The 20,995-nt window shown below is 43.3% G+C and overlaps 1 protein-coding gene across 2 annotated transcripts in view; it reads left to right on the forward strand.

Moving 5' to 3' along the window:
- atf6 (activating transcription factor 6) overlaps nt 1-20,995 on the forward strand; it is a 368,108-nt gene that overhangs the window by 84,326 nt on the left and 262,787 nt on the right. Inside the window, exon 8 of one of the 2 annotated variants that reach the window (XM_041207876.1) lies at nt 18,463-18,648. The exons of the other annotated variant lie outside the window; for it this stretch is intronic. Within the exon in view, the coding sequence (XP_041063810.1) occupies nt 18,463-18,648 (186 nt within the window). The remainder of the gene's footprint in view (nt 1-18,462; nt 18,649-20,995) is intronic. 2 annotated transcript variants of the gene reach the window in all.

Raw genomic sequence — 20,995 nt, forward strand, 5'->3', positions numbered from 1 at the left:
TAGCGTGTCAAGTTGTGAAACTGAATTAAATAAAGGTACGAATTTGTAGATTGCCATCAGGAAAAATAGTTGTGAAAGCTGCCAGATAGTGGTTATAAACTGACTGGTAAACGCAACTGATCTTTGAATGGTGGGAACCCTGCCATACACCTTCCTGGTCTACTTGTAACTCTTGTCCCTTGCTATGCAGCTGACTTGGTGTCCTCAAGGCATCTAGGAATGGGAAGTAAAAATTGCTTGGTCACTGTCATCCCAGGATGGAAAAAAAACTAAACTCTGTTTTAAAAAAAAAAGAAAATTCTCCGAGAATAACAGAAATCCAAGAACTGTTGAAATACGATAATTGTGTGTCATCAGCAATTACTTGCAGCTCAGCTTCTCTCCAAGGCTGATGTTAAAATGTAAATGTATCCTGAATCGAATGTCAGAACCCAACCTGATATAAGCAGCATGGACACTCTTTGGGAGTTATATTTTCTGTTAGAGTCAGTTTGAGAACTGGCACCCGATTCACAATCCAAATGCTGGTTTCAGCCTCGCACTGAAGCAAAACTGACTAACGTAATTTGTAACCTTTTATGTCCCAAAGATGATAACTTAATTATGTTCCATTTATCGAGTGAAAAATATATTGGCAAAACATTTTTTGCATCAATAGCTTCAATAATCAAGTAACACTGCAATGCAAGTGTATTATCCCCAGTGAGTTAACTCAGTTGTTTGTCTGTTGCATTGATCTAAGAGACTTTTTACTTTCAGAAAAAGATACTTCTGTGACTGACTGGAAAAGAACACACGACAAGATTTCAAGTTTTAAGACGTACTGTAACAAAGAAAATAAAAGTAACATTAACTAAACACTACTTCTTAGGCAACTTATACTCTAAACTACAGACAAGTTTTCTCACGTGACTTTTAACATGACCGATGACCCCATGCCACAGTTATAGTTCATGTTGTCCCATGGATACTACAGTTATAGTTCACGCTGTCCCTTAAGTGGATACTTCATACACCCTGATTGATGGCCTGCTTCCTTTTCCTTTACCAACCAGGTAACATCTAATCCCCAATCTGACTGTCACTGTGAGGATTACACTGGAAATTGCTTCTCTGTAGCCCAAGCTTGACGAATCTTTCAGCCTTCTTTAAATCCTCACAAGTTCAGTCTCTTCAATCTGAGCATGAGCTCCCTCCTTTGTTCTGTGTGGTAAACAATTTTTTTATGCGTAAGGTGTAGGAAATGTCTCTATTTTCCTACTCTCTGATTCTTGCAGACACACATGTGTGGGGATATTGTAGGAAGCCCTGTAATTTGATACTTGCTATGAATTGCTATGGAGCCTTTGCTTCCCAAAGCCCATTTCCATGGCAAAATGATCACACAAGCCTTCTATCTAGATAGAAATGCCACTTAGGTATCCTCTAGACCTCCAACTTCATTCTAGCTTGGAATTAAATTGACAGTTTAAAATACAACCACTTATAAAACCTGACATTCCTCATACCTCCCTATGAGCCTTCACACTCTACCTCCAGTCAGCACAGGTGCTCTTGCCATTGTCCACAGGTGTGAATATCTTGCATCTTCTGAACAAGTCTTTTGACCTGGGTCCCTCTTGTCCCCTTAGCAACCAAGCTACCCAGGTTTGTTGTCAGGCAGAATTCAGAGCAAGTCACATTACCTCTTTAATTCCTCCATTTTCCCTTAGAGACAGTCCCAAAACATAACAATTTTATAAACTTTGTATTTGTAACACTGTCTTTATAACAGGTGTGAAAGCACTTCCTGGACTAAAACTCCTTCAGACTCTGCTAAGTTCTTGTGTGCCAGACACCATCTTTTTAACTATATTTTTCGATTGTGTGCACCCTAAAGTGCGCATATAAGAAGCACATTCTTCATTACACCTTTAACAAGGCTAGATTTTTGCCATGATGTTTTGTGGTAACCATGGGACTGAAAGTGAGACAGCCAGAGAGTTGGACCAGTTGCTTAAGGATGAATTAATGAGAAGGGGACAACTAAATAAATGGCACCTGGTTTTTACATGTATAGAATAAATAAGGCATAATGGAGAGCAAAGGCAGCTAACATTTCTCTCCAATGAACTGTGAACCTTGTGTAGAACTCTTCATATGTTGTTGTATATAAGAGGTTTCGCTTAACAGTACAAGCCATCCTTGTATTTGTAACAGTATGTAGGTTGAATTGTGTGTGTCAGTTAGCTCAGTTAGGCGGAATAGCTAGTATGTGGTGCAGAATGATGCTGACCGAACAGGTTCAATCCCTTTACCAGAAGCAGTTCATGGAGGAATGCTTCTCCCCTTGCCCCACCCTTGTGGAGTGGTGCTCCTCGAGGTATACAACCTGTTGTTTCACTCTAATGTAAAAGATGCCTATGGTCCTTCATGGATTGCAGCTAATTACCTTACCTATCTTATAGGGCAGTAATTGTACAGGATTGCTGAAAAAAGACATTTTGTCAAAGTTTTTCATCTTGCACCCATTAGGACAATCGCAGGAAAACCAATGTCAGGGAAAGCAACAGTTTTATGCTGTGTGAGAAGAGTGTGCTGATTGGTTGCCAAGTAGACTCTGGTAGAGTTGTTGTGATGGAGAATGCACCAGGTAATGAAGACTGATAGTTAACTGTCAAGCATTGTTTGAAATTTAAATGAGGCAGCTTGACTGTGGTCAAGACATTGCCCCGAGGAATGAACCAGCGAATGGCTATCAATTATTTTGTTTAACTGAGGCAGGCACAGTGTGTGTACATGTTCTTTCTGTCTGCAAAGAACAGGGCTTTTTGTATTCAAAAAAACGTAGCTTCCAGTACACGCAAATGCGCCACATTGCGAGCCCAACTGATGATTTGAAATTGGTTGTCAGTGTTATTTTTAGCACACTGAGGATTATTTAGCAAATGTTGTCCAATTGCAGAATCACATCTAATGTTGGACACTGTGTTTTGAGTTTTGCAAGCACAGGCTGGTTGGGTGCGGTCCATACCTTGTCCGTTGCGAACAGTGGAAGGGACATACTGTTGGACATGATCTGCCAGTCTTTGGGATGTACAGCCTACATACCTAGCATAACACTGGCATTGAAATTCATATATCATATTACTCATTTGTGAGACAGGCAGAACGTCTTTTTGCTTGAAGGCAGCATCCTGTTAATGGTGAATACTGCTCATGTTGCTACTGCATAGTAGCAGCATGAAACAGCTAGCTCCACCTGTTGCTCAAATTTTTGAGATACCCTGCCCTTTCAGGGTTGTCTGAGGTAGACTGGGCACTTTTCAGGGCTGAAAGTGACGGCCTTAGGCCCGTTCATGAATTTGCAGAAATGATGTGATCAAGGTAGCAATTATCCCGCAGTATACCTTTGATCTGCCCTATTTCAGCATCAGGCTTGCATGGTGAGCAAATAGCTATTTATGAGGTTGCTGATAAACCCAATCTTATAGCACGTGGAATTGTAAGAATCCCAACACGTGTATTGACCAGTGAAGGTAGGCTTGTTGTAGAATGTGGTAGAGAATCCTCTGGAGGATTTCTCAACTGTACATCAAGGAAAGGGAGTTGAGAGGCAAAAGGATAAGTTCAGAAAGAGTAGTGCCAATTGGAGACCAGAAAGTTATCTTATGTATGGAGGCAGAAGACAGGGGCATAGCTCTTAATGATTCATACTTTATGTCAGTTATCACAAGAGATGGATGGAGCACACATTATAGTTAAGGAGTAGCTGTGTGAAATATTGAAAGGGATAAAGATAATGGAGGGATTATTCATTTGCTCAGCAACTTTGAAAGTAGATAAATCACCAGCCTGGATGAAATGTATGCCAGGCTGCTCTCGGAATCAAGGAAGAAATGGCGCCGGATCTGACCATCATTTTCCCATCTTCTCTCACTACAGATGTGGTGCCTGAGGATTGGAGGACTGCTAACATTGTACCTTTTGTTACAATCTGGATTGGAGGAGTGAACTGACTCCTCTCTTTGTCCCACCCTTAGATTAGTTATAACAGAGTTTGAATTTAAAAAGGAGGTGATATTGCCAATTCAATATATATACTTGACTGTGTGTAGCTCGGAATAAGAAATAAGCTGGCCAGCTTCCTTTAGTTAACAAGTAAAGGGTTAGCTTCATTGCTCAAACTCACTTGGGCAAAGATGCAGAAATTATTAACAAAAGTTTAAAATGTACAAATATGCCCAACTACCCACAAATGTAAAAACAACACACATACAAAACCCCCAAGCATGCAAAATAGTTATAAAACTCTGCAGAGTCTTCCATCTTAAAACTTGGACAAGTAAAAATTAAAATCAGAAAAAATGATATTCACGCATTATGCAGATACTTGTTTATAGCTGAAGGGTAATTTTCCATAGTAGCTGCTGGTACTTGGGCTTCTCACTGAAGCAATTGTGGCTGGTTGGTTCTCTTTTCCCTTGGTGACAGTTGTATTGATTTAGGATCCTCCTTGAAGCACACTTGGTTTGTAGCAATGAGGTCTTCTGGTGGATATTCAAATCACTAACAGCTCAGCTTTGGTAAGAGAGGGGATAAGGCTGTTGCCCCTGTGGCAGTCTCTCTGACTGTTAGTTCAATTCTGTTATGTTTTTATACCCAAAAGCTGGGTCACGTGCCTTGTCTCTGGTCTCAATCTGGGTTTATTTTAGCCACTGTCTCAGAGCTCTGTAGACTGTGCATTTCCATAAAGCAGGTTGTGTCCTTTGCAAATGCAACATATTAGTTGCTGTAGACTAGTGTCTTTTGTTTAGCATGAGTGTTCTTTTCAAAAAAATTCTATTTATATCTAGCTGAGGACATCATAAGTTAATAGATATAATACATCTTTATAACACTTTGTTTAAAAAGGGAAGAAGGGATAAGCTGAGTAATTACAGGTCAGTAACCCTAACCTTGGTGATGGGTTAAAATTCTGAGGAAGAGTATAAATTTACATTTAGAAAGGCATGGACTAAACAAGGACAGACGGCATGGCTTTATTAAGGGAAGGTCGTGTACTTACCTGGCAGGGGAGAGACCTTCATCGCGTTTCTGCCAGGGAAAGAGCAATGGTTATAACCAGTCAAACCCCTTACCATGGGGTACCTAACACCATCCGAGTCATGATGAAGGGCAGCGAGCAAGGAACAGGAATGGATAGGACCTTCTTCACCAAGAGGATCCTATTCAAGCTGTGTGGTTTCGAGGCTGGGGAGATCTACTGCCTACAGGATTTCCCCAGCGCTGGTTTCTTTGATGTGACCTTCAAGCACGTGGCAGCTTGTGTCAAACTCCCTGAAGGTGTTTGGGGAAAAGAAAGACCTGCCAGAAATGAAGATCCTGACGGCGGAGCCACTCTTTGTTCTACCGTTGCATTCGTGAACGGGTTGCGACGGTACATCTGTACAACCCCTACATCCCTGTCGCTGACGTGCTCACCTTCCTTACCAGGTACTTCAATAAGGTTGGGAGCTGCACTGAAGTTAAAGATAATTTGGGGATCTGGACATGTAAACGCCAGGTTAAGGTAACGCTCAAGACCGACGGTAAGGGAGCCGTTTTCCACCCCCCTTCCAGATTCGCTATCGGGGGAAGCCGTGGGTACCTTGTCTACGCTGGGCAACCCAAACTTTGTCGCTCATGCGGCAAGTCTGGTCATGTGGCGGCCAACTGCAGTGCTGTCCTCTGCAAGAACTGCAAAAAGGAAGGGCACCAGACAAAAGATTGTAAACAGGCTAAGTGCTGCAACCTGTGTGGCGAGGCAAGTCACCTCTACAAGACCTGCCCTAAACGTTGCCGTACTTATGCACAGGCAGCTAAAGCCAACGAGGGGGAAGCAGAAGAAATGCCTCGTGTCACTCCAACCACCAAGGCCCCCAGGGAGAACAATGGGACAAAGGAGGACACAGAGAGAGACAAGGTGGAGGAAAGGTTTGGGGCAACAGACAGCCAATCAACAGCACTGCCCCCTGAACCTCCCACTCCTCAGGAGAGCAAATCAACGGAGGAAGAGGAGGCAGCAGTGGGAAAGCAGCAGGGGGAGTGGCAGCTGGTGAAGAGAGCAAAAAGGAAGAAGGGGCAAAAAAGAAACCAAGCCTCTTCCCAGACAAGAGTCAAGAGGCGTCTCCTATCCGACACAGATAACAAGACCAGCAGCTCTTCGGACGAAGAAGTGCCAGGGCGGCGCCAACAGAAGAAGCGGCAAAACGCTAGGGAGTTGGAGGACGAGACACCCAAGCTCCAGAACATTGGAGAAAATGAGGAGACCAGCGCACCCCAACTTTGCCCACAACCTGAAGAGGCCAGTGCACCACAACCCCAGGAATCTGGGAGCAGTGAGGCGTTCAGCGCACCCCAGCTCCGGGAAGCCGGGAGCAGCAACGCCCCAGAGGGGGAGAGGATTGGAGAAGCTTCTCCAACAGAGGACATTTCAAACCCCACTCTCTGCACAGACCCCCAGATGCCACCCGAGCAGAACACCGCCAATGGGGAGGTTCAGGACGCTTTCCTCAGCCCATCCCAAGTGAAGCAATTTGAGCACACCACGGGCATGAAGGAACTCTCAGAGACAACAGGTTTGGTAAGCGACTAACTGCTTTAAAATGGGTGTAAAGATTGTATCCATAAATGTGCGTAGCATTAAATCTACTACGCGATGTGTTGCGACCTTAGACTACCTTGCCAAGGTCAAAGCTGACCTGTTGTTTCTGCAGGAGTGTGCGATACCGCATCTCAGCTCCTACAGGCAATGGTCACGATGATGGTCCCATGGGCCATCAATCTGGTCGGGAGGAAACGACTCTCGTTCCTCCGGCCTGGGGGGAGGCAGCTTCACCATCTCCCAGGTTAAGGAGGTGGTGGGTGGGCCCCTCCTCGTAGCAGACGTAATGTACAAGAATGCTCCACTCCGTTTAATTAACGTCTACGCCCCGTCACAAGGTGCTGAGCGGCTAGAGGTTTTTCAGCAGCTCCCACTGCTGCTGGCGACCTCCAGACCGGTCATTCTGAGCGGTGACTTCAACTGCATCATCGATGCGGCTGGACGATCCGGCAGGGCCGACAGCAGATTGGACGCTACGTCCAGATCCCTGATGGAAGCAGTAAAGGATGCCAAGCTGCGCGACGTCTTCAGCAACCCTGCAGATGGAGCGCAGCATAGATACACCTGGTCGCGGCCAGACGGGTCCGTCTGTTCCAGGATAGACTTCCTGTTTGTGTCCCCAGTGTTGTGAAGGATGGGTCTGGCCACACTGCCGCGGAACGCTCCAAGTAGTTGGACCGTGCCGTACCACCTGTCCCTCGTGGGAAAATTTATGCAGAGAAACACCTTCGACCACAAGTCCGTCAGGCAGTGGTCGGCACGTAACGTCTTAAAGGCCCTGAGGGAAAAGGAGAGGGTGGATCCTGTGGGATGGTTCCCTGAGCAGACTGACAAAGTTATTTGGCAGAATGCCTCATCACCAGAACTTTCCAACAAACACCAAGATGTAGCTTGGCTGGTGGTGAGAAAGGCCCTCCCTGTAAGATCCTTCCTACACGCCAGGAGTCTCACCCCCTCTGCACGTTGCCCTCGAGGTGGCTGTGGTGGGGAAGAGACCGTTGTTCACCTCCTTGTAGATTGTGTCTTTGCAAAGAAGGTCTGGAGAGAGATGCAGTGGTTGCTGTCAAGGTTCATCCCGAGCAGTACTGTGACAGAGGACTCTGTGCTCTACGGGCTGTTCCCAGGGACACACACCGAGACAAACATCAACTGCAGCTGGAGGATCATCAACTCGGTGAAAGACGCTCTTTGGTCTGCCCGAAACTTGTTGGTTTTCCAGCGCAAAGATTTGTTCCCGACCGGGTGTTGCGGACTGGCACTTTCCAAGGTCCAGGACTACGTGCTGAGGGACACAGTTAAGCTTGGGGCAGCCGCCGCAAAGGCGCAATGGAGAAGGGTCGCTGCCTAAGACCTTTCTGCCACAGTGCACTGGGGGGCTGGGAACTGTAAAGAGCCCCTCAGGCTGTACAGATTAAAATGTATGTCTGCCAATGATTGAAATATTCATTGATTTTTCTGATACACCTTGTTTCACGTTGTAAAAGTTGAACCTGTTTGTATTTTTGTAATGGTGATTTGAAATGTTTCGAAATGTTTTTGAAGATTTATGAATAAAGTATATTTTTGCAAAAAAAAAATTAAGGGAAGGTCGTGTCTGACGAACATGATTGAATTTTTTAAGGAGGAAACAGGGAGGGCCAATGAGCCGTAGCATGATTGGTGTAGTCTACATAGACTTTGGCAGGCCTTTAGACAAGGCCCACATGGCAGACTGTTCAGCATCCATGGAAAAGTGACAAGTTGGTTCCAAAATTAGCTCTTTGGCAGGAAGCAAAAGATTGTGGTGAATGGGTGTTTTTTGTGACTGGAAACATGTTCACACTGAGGTTCTGCAGGGCTCCAGGCTGGTCCTTTGCTGTTCATGGTATACATCAATGATTTATTGATTGAGACGTTTGCAGATGATACAAAAATTGGCTTTGTGGTTGCGAGTGAGGAAGAAAGCTGTAGACTGCAGGAAAATATGAATGGACTGGTCAGATGGACAGAGAAATAGCAAATGGAATTCACTTTGGAGAAGTGTGAGATAATACATTTGGAGAGGGATAAACAATACTATATATAAACAATACTAGGGAATACGCAATAAATCATGGGTTTCTGAGAAGTGTAGATGAATAACGGACCTTGGAGTGCATGTCCACAGATCCCTCAAAGTATCAGGAAGAAAAAGGATCAAAAAGGCATATGGGTTACTTTCCTTCCTTTGCCAAGGATAAGAGCAGGAAGGTAATATAAAACATGAGTGAAACCAAAACTTGAGTGCTGCTTAGAGTTCTGGTCATTGCATTCCAGAAGGATGTGATTGCATGAGAGCGTGTAGAGAGGAGATTTGTAAGGATGTTGCTAGGAATGGAGAACTTTAGCTATGAGCAAAGTTTGAGTAGATTGGGTTTTTTCTTTGTAATAGAGGGGAATGAAGGGAGATATAATTGAGGTGAATAAAGTTGAGGAAAGCCTGGAATGAGTGTATAGGAAGGTCCTGGTTCTGGTGGCAGAGAGGTCAATGAATGCAGAGATTTGAAGTAATTGGTGAAGGAAGGATTCAGGGAGAATTGAGTAATTTGTTACATCCATAGTGTTGGGTGGGAATCTGCAATTCATGGCCTGAAAGGTGGGAGAGGCAAAAGCCCTCTTGCATTTAAAAAAAAACAACTTGGAGGTGCAATAATCTTTAGGGTTATGGACCAAGACCTGGAAGTGGGATTAGGCTGGAGACAGCTTTTTCAGCCAGTGGGTTGAACAGCCTCCTGTTCTGCAATTCTGTCTGATTTTACAAGTTCTAGCAGATCTAATTTTTGTGATGCTTTACTAAGCTAAACATCAATTCTCACATACAGTTTTGCGATAAGAGTGCCTTTTGGTCTTTTGAAAATTTTATGTTAGCTTTTAGTTTTTAAAATCAAAGCTTTATTTGTCTGTGTCACAGAGCTCAAGATTATTAAATGAAAAGTGCTCTAATGTTACATAAGTTGAAACAAATGAATAAATATTAAATGGTGCACATTGGAATGATAGAGTATGGATGTACTTGAGAGCTTCACTCAATGAGCTAATCTCTTCACATGACTTAGGGGACTACCAAGTGGCTATCAGGTACTGCTTTTAAAAGAGGATGGGATGGAATGATTTGCAGGAGTTGTAGTTTGTGACCGCAAACATGTGTATCCTTCTGCCCAGGTTTAAAATGAATTCGAGAGGACCAGGTCTCCAACCATCTGAGCTTGGGTTTCCTCGTTGAGTAGAGACACCCAGTTGTGGTAAAATAAGATCTAAGTGTTGCCTTCATATATAAAAAAGATAATGGTCTGGGCAGTAGTTGGAAATTTAAAAAAAAGACTGGTGTGAAATTGGCTACATTAGACAATCAGAATTATTTCACAGTAATGAGAGTCTAGATTTTGAGACAGATAACATTGAATCCTTACAGATGAATTGGGATTTTCCTTTTATTTACCTTAGTTTAAGACTCATGCATTTATATCCAATTTGACTGTTTCATGGGTCCCTTGAAAGTGGAGGGAAAATGCAGGAATGCAGGAGGGATTTGACGTTGTTTTTCCTTGGGTTCTTTCGAATATTGTGCAAAGAATTGCTCAAGGCCAGTGAAACTGTATGAGGAGTTTGTTGTTACACTGCGACAATCTTAACACAAAATTAAGGCTCAGTGGAGAATCAGGTAATAGGTGGCAGCATTTACTGGAAGTGAGAACTTTCAGCTGGGATATTATTTAACCTGTATTTGGAATTATTGATGTAAGAGTGCAGAGTGTGAGGGTACAAGCAACCGAACTAGTAACTATAAGGAAATTACATCACATACTGCAGGATGGCAATGTTAAATAAATCAAGATTAAGCCAATTAACATTGCAAGGTCATCCAGAGCTCAGAGAGCCTGTCATAGCTGAGAGTCTTGATGAGGACTGAGCTGAAGAGATCCGTTAGAATGCCATTTGGTGCCAATATAGGCAGAAATGGTTTGAACTAGGACAATAAATCATGGAATTTGCACCAGCTAAGTTTTAGTGTATTATTTTGAGTTCCCAACAATCAGCCAAACAAGAGTGAATCAGTATTTGAGGCATGAGCTATGTGAGAGTGAAAATTCAGAAGAAAAATTCTAAAGCAGAACATTTGGTGAGCAAACAACTGAAGCACTTGCATCCTTCCCTGTTGTAAAAAGAAAACATAGTAGCAGATTCAGACAGTTGTGCATCAAAAGAAGCCAGCAGTTCGGTTGAAACAGGCCCAATGTTTTATTTTAACATTAAAGTGTAATTTCCTGCAAATTTGTACTAACTTAAACTTAGTTCTGCACATTTGGGGGCGTGTAGAATGTACAAATAGAAGCCTTTTATTCTGTGTGTGCATCGTCTTGATGAACCTAAATATGGTAACTTGTACTTGACCAGTAGATATTCAATGATTTGTATCATACTCAGGACATGAAGTTACATATTAATGTGTCATGTGTTAGCTAATGTAGTTTAAGAGCTTTTCCCATCTAGTTTAATGAAGACTCAACTTGAACTATCTAAGAAATATTTGGAGAGGATACATTAGTGCAATAACAAGCTTGTTGAAAGATTAGGAACTTTTTTTTAATTCCTTGAGAAATTCAAAGTGAAGCCAAAATAGATAAAAGAATGTTCATAGAAAGTAATAACTTAACAGTGTTCCAAGATTGCAAAACCTGAAGCTGTTGAGAAAATTAAGACAAGTATAAAGTTGAGGATAAGTAAAGCTAGGATTAGGAATGCTAAGTTAGGGAAAAAAAGGATAATGGACAATAGCAATTATATTAGAAATTAGAGAACAGTTGAACATGACAAATGTAAGGGGTGCATCTCAGCTGTTGTAACACTAGGACTATATCCTGGACCTCTTTGACGGAACTGGGGGTTGCTTAAAGGTTGTGGGGATCTGGGATTTCACAGCAATTGGGGAGACAGCTGCTTCATAGAACTGTTAGACCAGACCCATCCTCTGAATGAAATGCTGTCATCAATTAATCACATTGATTCGGAGTAAAAGGTTATCCGGGGCAGGCAGGAATGTGGAATTGAGGTTACAGTCAGATCAGCCATGATGTTAGTGAATGGCAGAGCAGGCTCGAGGCACCAAGTGGACTACTGCTCTTAATTCATATGTACGTTGGCTTCAACCTTTCCAATGACTAGAAAGAACACTAACGACATTAGCATCAATCCACCCTGCAGCTCTTGTCAATTTCAACAAGGTATCACTTGCTTGCTATCAACAAGCTATCACGATAGCTGAGAAGCACCCCTTAGATTTGTTCTTGCGAAGGTTAGGTACAAATCAGCCACAATCTTATTGAGTGGCAGAGCCGGCTCAAAGGCCTGATTGGCCTATTCCTACTGTTATTTCTTGTGTTCTTATGTGTTAAATTTCTGTATACTTAGACAAAAACTTTAAGATCATAATATCAGAAGTAATAGGAACAGGAAGAGGCCATTCGGCCCACCAAACTTGTTCCACCATTGATGTAAATCATGACTGATCTGATTGTGGCCTTAACACCACTTTCTTGCCTGCCTTCCATAACCCTTGACTCCCTTGTCAATCAAAAATCTGTCCAACTCAGCCTTGAAAATATTCAATGACCCAGCTCTCTGTGGATTGTTCCAGTGAGTAAAAAATATTATGACTATGAGTGGTCCTGAGATTTTTCTCATGGAATGCTGCCACTGGTTGATTTTGCTTTAATTGTGTTGTGGATAGGGTAGAATGAATTAGAGTATTTGAATTTGAATGGGATAGGAATTGTAAGTAAGATCATTGGTGTTCACCCATTGCTTTCCTCTTTTAACGTGTAGTTATTAACAAGGTGATGCTAATTTTAGTCGATTAGATCAGTTTCACATCATTTTGCTTGCTTCTGCTATTGATGCCACATGCTATTCGTCTAAAAGATGGCGGTAGGCATTTACCCAGTCACAATGGCTTAAGAAATGGACTGAGTGGAGACCTGCATGTGAAGCGGAGGTGATCCTTCTCACTCCGTAATGGCCCCAACTCCAAGAAAATGCTTCCTTCACAAATAAGGGTGTTTTCTGTTTCCTGTGCAGCACCCATAACTGGCGAGGCTCTCCAAGCAGAGAACTAGATTTCTGCCACTTATCCACGTATCAAGAAACTGCACTTGATCAATGGAATAGCCACAAAGCAACTTGAAAACCATGTATTGACCTCCACTGCCCTTAGTGAATCGGGAGGCATGACTTGATATGTGAAATAAAATGGAAGTACAACAATAGCAATGCCCTGCATTTATATAGCTCTGATATCATAGTGACAATATCCTAAGACGCATCAAAGTAGAACTCCAGGATGAAATTTCACACCTTGTCAAAAAGGAGACATTAGGACAGATGACCAGCAGCTTGGTCTCACAGTTTTAAAGGAGAAAGAGAGAGATAGAGGGTGATGGCGAGCCAAGGAGATTCATGGAGGGAATTATAGAACTTAGAGCCTAGGCAACTGAAGGCTTGGTAGCCAGCGGTGGGTTGATGAAAATTGGGAACGTGCAGGATCCTAGAGCACAGAGATTGAATGGGAGAGCATAGAGCTGGAGGAATGCTTCAAAATAAAGAGCTATCTTTTCTTCCCTTAAATGCTAATTGAGAGGGAGATGCAAAAATTTATTCCCTGAAGTACCCAATAATGTCGTTTGACTGTAATACATGTTTCACATTCTTGCATAGAATTACGTTGAATTTACCAGCACAGAAACAGGCCACTCGACTCAATTGGTCTGTGTTTCTCACAAATCTCCTCCCACCATACTTCATTCTGTCCTTTAGGGATGTCCTTCTCATTCATTTTCAAGCATTGGCAGAACCACTTCAACGCACCTGTGAAAGCTAATGATTGACAATGGATTCCTCAGCTCAAACATTTCAAATTATAGGTCAAAATTATCCATAGATCCAAAAACTGGGCACACCGAAAAACGGTGCTTTTTTTGAACTTCATCGACCTTTAGCATGTGGTGTCCCTGACTCCAGCCAACACAAACCTCGCCGACCGCACCTGACCTTTAGCGAGGGAAGTCTAGTTGTTTGTCTGCACTGTTTCCCTTGTGTTTTTGATGGTGAACATGTCAAAAAGACCACCAAATACCCTTAGGACTACCAATGAGAAAAGGAAAAGGAAGCATAATTCGTTACCAATTGCTAAGAAAATAGAGTTGTTGCAGAAATTTAACCATGGTGTGTCTGAGAGGCGATTGAATGAGGAGAATGGGGTGAGTATCACCACCATATATGATTTAAAGAGGTAGAAAGGCATAATGTTTAAATTGTATATTGAAAGTGATTGACAAATGTTAATAAATAATATGATAACTTGGCATAAGTCAAAAAATAATGAACTTGATTATGTTATGATGGAGTTGATTTGTCAGCACAGGAGTGACCCATTGATCATGCAGCAATCCAAGATCTACCACAAAGAACTGAGACTTGAAGGTGCATTTGAATATATGACAGGCTGGTTGCAGAAATTCAAGAAACATCATGGTACCAAGTTTTGGAAAGTTTGTGGTGAAAAAGCATCCATGGACCATGACACAACTGAAAAAATTTATTCATGAGTTTGCTATGCTAATTTCAGACCAAAACCTTTCACTGAACAAATTTGCAGTGCTGATGAAATGAGTCTACTCTGCTGGTATGTCCCTAGGAAAACACTAGCAACGACCGAGCAGAGTGCACCACCTGGTGTTGCGAAGGATAGGTTATCTGTCCTTGTGCCATTGCAGCTGATACACACAAGTGTAAATGGGGTGTAATTGAGAAGAGCAAAGGTTCCAGGTGCTTTGAGGGATTTTGGACATTACCTGTTCACTACTATGTCAACAAGAGAGCTGAGGAAATGAGGGACATGTTTTCTGATCGGTTTCACAACCACTTTGTACCAGAGGCACGTGCTCATTGTCAGGTAGCTAGACTTGAAGAAAGCTGTAAAATCATGTTGCTCCTGGACAATTGTTCAGCACATACCCCTACTAAACTGTTGGTGAAGAACAATGTTTCAACAAACCGTTCAACGGATCCTTTTACCCACCTCCAATATTCTCCCTCCACCTGGACCCCTCCCTCTGGATTCTTACCTTCTCTTGATCTTTTCATTGAGAACTGTCGGCGCGACATTAGTCGTCTCAATTTCTCTGCCCCTCCCACCCATTTTAATCTTCTCTCTTTGAACTTACTGCACTCCATGCTCTCAGGTCCAACCCTGACATTGTCATCAAACCCGCTGACAAGGGTGGTGCTGTTGTCTAGCGCACTGACCTCTACCTTGCGGAGGCTGAGCGTCAACTCGCAGACACTTCCTCCTACCTCTCCCTGGACCATGACCCTACCACTGAACATCAAGCCATTGTTTCCAGGACTGTCACTGACCTCATCTCCTCTGGAGATCTTCCTCCCACAGCTTCCAATCTGATAGTCGCCCAACCTCGGACGGCCCGCTTCTACCTCCTACTCAAAATCCACAAACAGAGCTGTCCCGGTAGACCGATCGTGTCAGCTTGCTCCTGCCCCGCAGAACTCATTTCTCATTATCTTGACTCCCTTCTCTCTCCCCATGTCCAGTCCCTTCCCACCTACATCCGTGATTCCTCTGACACCTTACGTCACATCAACAATTTCCAGTTCCCTGGCCCCAACCGCTTCTTCTTCACCATGGACGTCCAATCCCTCTACACCTCCATCCCACACCAGGTTGGTCTGAGGGCCCTTAGCTTCTTCCTCGAACAGAGGCCTGAACAATCCCCATCCACCACTACTCTCCTCCGTCTGGCTGAACTTGTTCTCACACTGAACAATTTCTCCTTCAACTCCTCTCACTTCCTCCAAATAAAAGGTGTGGCTATGGGTACCCACATGGGCCCCAGCTATGCCTGTCTCTTTATGGGGTATGTGGAACATTCCTTGTTCCAGTCCTACTCCGGCCCCCTTCCACAACTCTTTCTCCGGTACATCGATGATTACTTTGGTGCTGCTTCATGCTCTCGTCGGGACTTGGAAAAATTTATTAATTTTGCTTCCAATCTCCACCCCTCCATCATTTTCACGTGGTCCATCTCTGACACTTCCCTTCCCTTCCTTGACCTCTCTGTCTCAATCTCTGGTGATAGACTGTCCACCAATATCCATTACAAGCCTACCGACTCCCACAGCTACCTCGACAACAGCTCCTCACACCCCGCTTCCTGTAAGGACTCCATCCCATTCTCTCAGTTCCTTGGCCTCCGTCGCATCTGTTCTGATGATGCTACCTTCAAAAACAGTTCCTCTGACATGTCCTCCTTCTTCCTTAACCAAGGTTTTCCACCCACGGTCGTTGACAGGGCCCTCAACCGTGTCTGGCCCATTTCCCGTGCATCCGCCCTCACGCCTTCTCCTCCCTCCCAGAAACATGATAGGGTCCCCCTTGTCCTCACTTATCATCCCACCAGCCTCCTCATTCAAAGGATCATCCTCCGCCATTTCTGCCAACTCCAGCATGATGCCACCACCAAACACATCTTCCCTTCACCCCCCCCCAGCGGCATTCTGTAGGGATCGTTCCCTCCAGGACACCCTGGTCCACTCCTCCATCATCCCCTACTCCTCAACCCCCTCCTATGGCACCTCCCCATGCCTACGCAAAAGATGTAACACCTGCCCCTTCACTTCCTCTCTCCTCACCGTCCAAGAGCCCAAACACTCCTTTCAAGTGAAGCAGCATTTCACTTGCATTTCCCCCAACTTAGTCTACTGCATTCGTTGCTCCCAATGCGGTCTCCTCTACATTGGAGAGACCAAACGTAAACTGGGCGACTGCTTTGCAGAACACCTGCGGTCTGTCTGCAAGAATGACCCAAACCTTCCTGTCGCTTGCCATTTTAACACTCCACCCTGCTCTCTTGCCCACATGTCTGTCCTTGGCTTGCTGCATTGTTCCAGTGAAGCCCAACGCAAACTGGAGGAACAACACCTCATCTTCCGACTAGGCACTTTACAGCCTTCCGGACTGAATATTTAATTCAACAACTTTAGGTCGTGAACTCCCTCCTCCATCCCCACCCCCTTTCTGTTTCTTCCCCCTTCCTTTTGTTTTTTCCAATAATTTATATAGATTTTTCTTTTCCCACCTATTTCCATTATTTTTAAATCTTTTCTGCCCCCCCACCCCCACTAGAGCTATATCTTGAGTGCTCTACCATCCATTCTTAATTAGCACATTTGTTTAGATAATATCACCAACTTTAACACCTGTGTTCTTTTGTCTGTGACATCTTTTGATTATCTGCTCCTATCACTACTTGCTTGTCCCTACAACCACACCCCCCCTCCACTTCTTTCCCCCCACCCACCTTAAACCAGCTTATATTTCACCCCTCTCCTTGGATTCACCTAGTTTTGTTGAAGGGTCATGAGGACTCGAAACGTCAACTCTTTTTTCTTCTCCGCCGATGCTGCCAGACCTGCTGAATTTTTCCAGGTAATTCTGTTTTAGTTCTGGATTTCCAGCATCCGCAGTTTTTTGTTTTTATATTTGTGAATATAAAGACTCTTCCTTGCATAGTTTGCTTGGTGCTGTGAGCAAAGGCCTAGGGGTGGAAGGCTTCCAAAAGGAGTTTACAGTTAAGGACGCCATCTACACATTTGCTAATGCCTGGTTCCTTGTTGATAAAGACACCTTGATCATTGGCTGGCAGTGTTACAATGTTCATTGAAGACGATAATATTGATGAAGACTTTGAAGGTTTTTGTGTGAATGAGGAGAAAAATCTTGGTGACCAGTTTCTTGAATATGTGAAAGGTATGTCAGTGGAATGTGTGAATACACTGGAGGCTGAGGATATCGAAGAAGTGTTTAACAATGATAACAGTGCTCCCTTGATGCATTCTTTGACTGACTGGGAAATTGCAAAAATGGTTTTACATCAAGATCAACTTGATAAAAAACGGTGATGATGAGGATGAAATAGTGAATATGGCAGAGGAAGTGCCCATGGACAATAGTATTAATGTGTGCGATGGGTTGATAGATGCGCTCGAGCAAACTGCATTTATAAGTGAGCAAGTAATAATGTCAAACTATAAAATAAAAGACGAACTTATGAAACGAAAACCAATGTTGCTGAGGCAGATGAAGCTGAGGGAATGTTCAAGAATGCCTCGCAACAGAGGACATCGAACCGTCTCCTACAAGCAGCATTGCAGATGGTGCTAGAGTTGAGAACTCAGTACAGATACCCTGTATTTATTATTCAGTGGTACATCTTACTTTTCTAGCCAATTTATTGACTTTAGACTATAGGTAGACAAGGTGTAGGCTATTGTAATGTAAGTAGGCCTAGTCCTATATGCAGCACCTGAAATCCAAATCCAAATCACAATCAGCCCTGAAGATTTCGGATAACGGTTACGCCACCTGTAGAACATTTTTGTTGAGCCTTAAGTGGCTCTGGGACGACTTGTTCCAAAATCTCATAGTTGACACTGAAAGCAGACCTCAGGACAGAGGTCAATAGTTTTTTGGGTACTCAGGGATTTAAGACCACTCATGACCAATGGCAGAGCAGGCTTGAAGGACCAGATGACCCCCTTCAGATCCTATTTCTTATGTTATAAATTCATCTGTAGATTGTTGTTGCATTTGAAAAAATTGCTGTGCATGTAAAATGGCCAGAATTAAGTAAACTAAAGTTTGCCTGAAATTGATGGTTGAGTTTGGAATCAAGGATTTGGTTGTTTACAAATTTACACACACAATTGTAACATTTTCAGCTATTGCATCCCATTTTGCTAACTAATAGGTAAATGCACAAAGACGACAGGAAAGAATGATTAAGAACCGTGAATCAGCATGCTTGTCCCGGAGGAAGAAGAAGGAGTATCTTCTGAACCTAGAGCACAGGCTGAAGTCTGCACTGGTTGAAAATACAAAGCTTAAGAATGAAAATGGTTCTCTTCAAAAACAGCTCCAGGAGCTGATGTCAGAGGTAAGTCATGTTCCAAACTGACTTTCATGCAGAAGTAGTGTGAGTCTGAACAGTGAGGTTGCTTTCAGTTGAAGAGCTGACTTTGGGTCACGGAGGCCAGGATAGTGTGAAAACAATACATTTGGAAGACCTAATTCGACTTGAATAAAGTCCAATGGGATCTTTTAACAAAAGCATTTTTTAAGTTACAACTTGTCTCAAATGTCACACAGCACTTCAAGTGCAGTTAATTACTTTGAAAAATGGTGCCTGTTATGTGCACAGATGTGGCAATGATTTTGCAATCAGTAAAATTCCATAAACATCTGAGATGAATGGACATGAGATTTTTTTGATCAAGTCACAAATGTTTGCCAGAATACTGGCACAGTATTGCACTCTTTTGTGAATAGCACCATAGGCTCCGTGATTACTATGGGTGAGGATAGACAGAGTCTAAGTTTAACACCTCCAGTGAAGGACAGCTCATTTCACAATGCAATAATCCTTCACTGCAATGTCAATTGAGATTATGTTCTCAAGTTACTGGAGAAAACAAAACTTCTATGCCATTTGTTTGACCTGCAGTTCATTTCCATAATATTAAAATACTAATTGGGTATTATCCAAGTGTTCACTTTTCCAACTAAATAGAAACCATTGGAATGGGTATTTTATTATGGCATGAATGAATTACTACTTAGGTTATCATAAAACTTTTCTTGAAATTTTACTAAGTGATTTTCTGAAGGATTTCCACTGCACCTTTAGGGGTAGAACTGACTAACTCATACACACAGGATAAAATAAATCTTCAAGCATATTCTTAATCATGAAAATACATGCAGGATTGACCTGTGTTCAGTCACAAGCTCTGACATAGTGCACAAAATATAGCTGTAACCTGCTCTTGATGTAGCCAGTTTCACACAGTGATTTGGTTGTTCCAATAGTATTCTGCTCTGGCTTCAAAAATTCATCATGTCGTACCTTTAGGAACAGCCCAAGAGCTTGTTCAGTGAACGTAGGTGAAAATGCTCTGGGGCTGTTGAGTTGCAATTTAGATTACTGTACTGTTGCAAAGTACAGCTTCCTACAAGTTAAATGAAAAAAAACCTTTCCTTCTTGACCTTGAATATCAGACACAATGATATTTTATTTAGCTTTTTTAATTCTTTTATGGCATGTGAGCATCACTGGTAAGGCCAGCCTTTGTTGCCTTTGAGAAGTGGCGAGCTGCCACCTTGAATCGCTGCAGTGCATCTGGTGTCGGTACACCCACAGTGCTGTGAGGAAGGGAGTTCCAAGATTTTGACCCTGCCACGGTGAAGGAACAGTGATGTATTTCCAAGTCAAGATCGCGTGTGGTTTGGAGGTGAATTTGCAGGCGGTGGTGTTCCCTTGTGTCTGCTGCCTGTGTTTTTGTTGGGATGGAGGTTGCAGGTTTGTAAAGTGCTTTTGAAGGAGGCTTGGCGAGTTGCTGTGGTGCATATTGCTGCCAGTAGTACAGGGAGTGAGTGAAAAAGTTATTGTTTGGGGTGCTGATCATGTGGGGCTGCTTTGTCCTGAATAGTGTTGAGCATCTTGAGTGTTGTTGGAGCCGCAGTGATCCAGCAAGTGGAGAGTGTTCCATCACATTCCTGACTTGTGTCTTGTAGATTTTGGACAGGCTCTGGGGAGTCAGTGACTCACTGCAGAATTCCCAATTTCTGACCTGCTCTTATAGCCATTATTTATATAGCTAGTCCAGTTCCGTTTCTGGTCAGTAGAACCCCAAGCATGTTGATAGTGGGGGATTCAATGATGGTGATGTCACTGAATGTCAAGGGGAGATGTTAGTTCCTCTTTTGTTGGAGATAGCAGTTCCTTGGTATTTTTGTGGTGTGAATGTTAATTGCACTTATTGGCCCAAGCCTGAATGTTGTCCAGCTCTTGCTGTATGTGGGCGTGGACCGCTTAAGTATCGGAGGAGTCACGAATGGGACTGAACATTGTGCAATCATCACCCTCCACTTCTGACCATATGATGGCGGGAAAGTCATTGGTGAAGCAATTGGGGATAGTTGAGCCAAGTTCCTGAGGAACTCCTACAGTGGCGTCCTGGAGCTGAGATGACTGACCTCCAACACCCACCACCTTCTTCTGTTGTGCTGGTTATAACTCCAACCAGTGAAGAGTTTTTCCCCTGATTTTGATGCCCTAGCAAGCACTTCCTTGATGTGAAAAGTAGTCATTCTCAATTCACTTCTTAAGTTCAGCTCTTTTGTCCGTGTTTTCACCAAGGCTGTCATGAGGTTGGGAGGTGAGTTGTCCTGGCAGAACCCAAGCTGACCATTAATAAGCAGATAATCGCTGTGCAAGTGTCATT

The sequence above is a fragment of the Carcharodon carcharias genome, chromosome 16 (assembly GCF_017639515.1).
Source record: "Carcharodon carcharias isolate sCarCar2 chromosome 16, sCarCar2.pri, whole genome shotgun sequence".
Classification (NCBI taxonomy): domain Eukaryota; kingdom Metazoa; phylum Chordata; class Chondrichthyes; order Lamniformes; family Lamnidae; genus Carcharodon; species Carcharodon carcharias.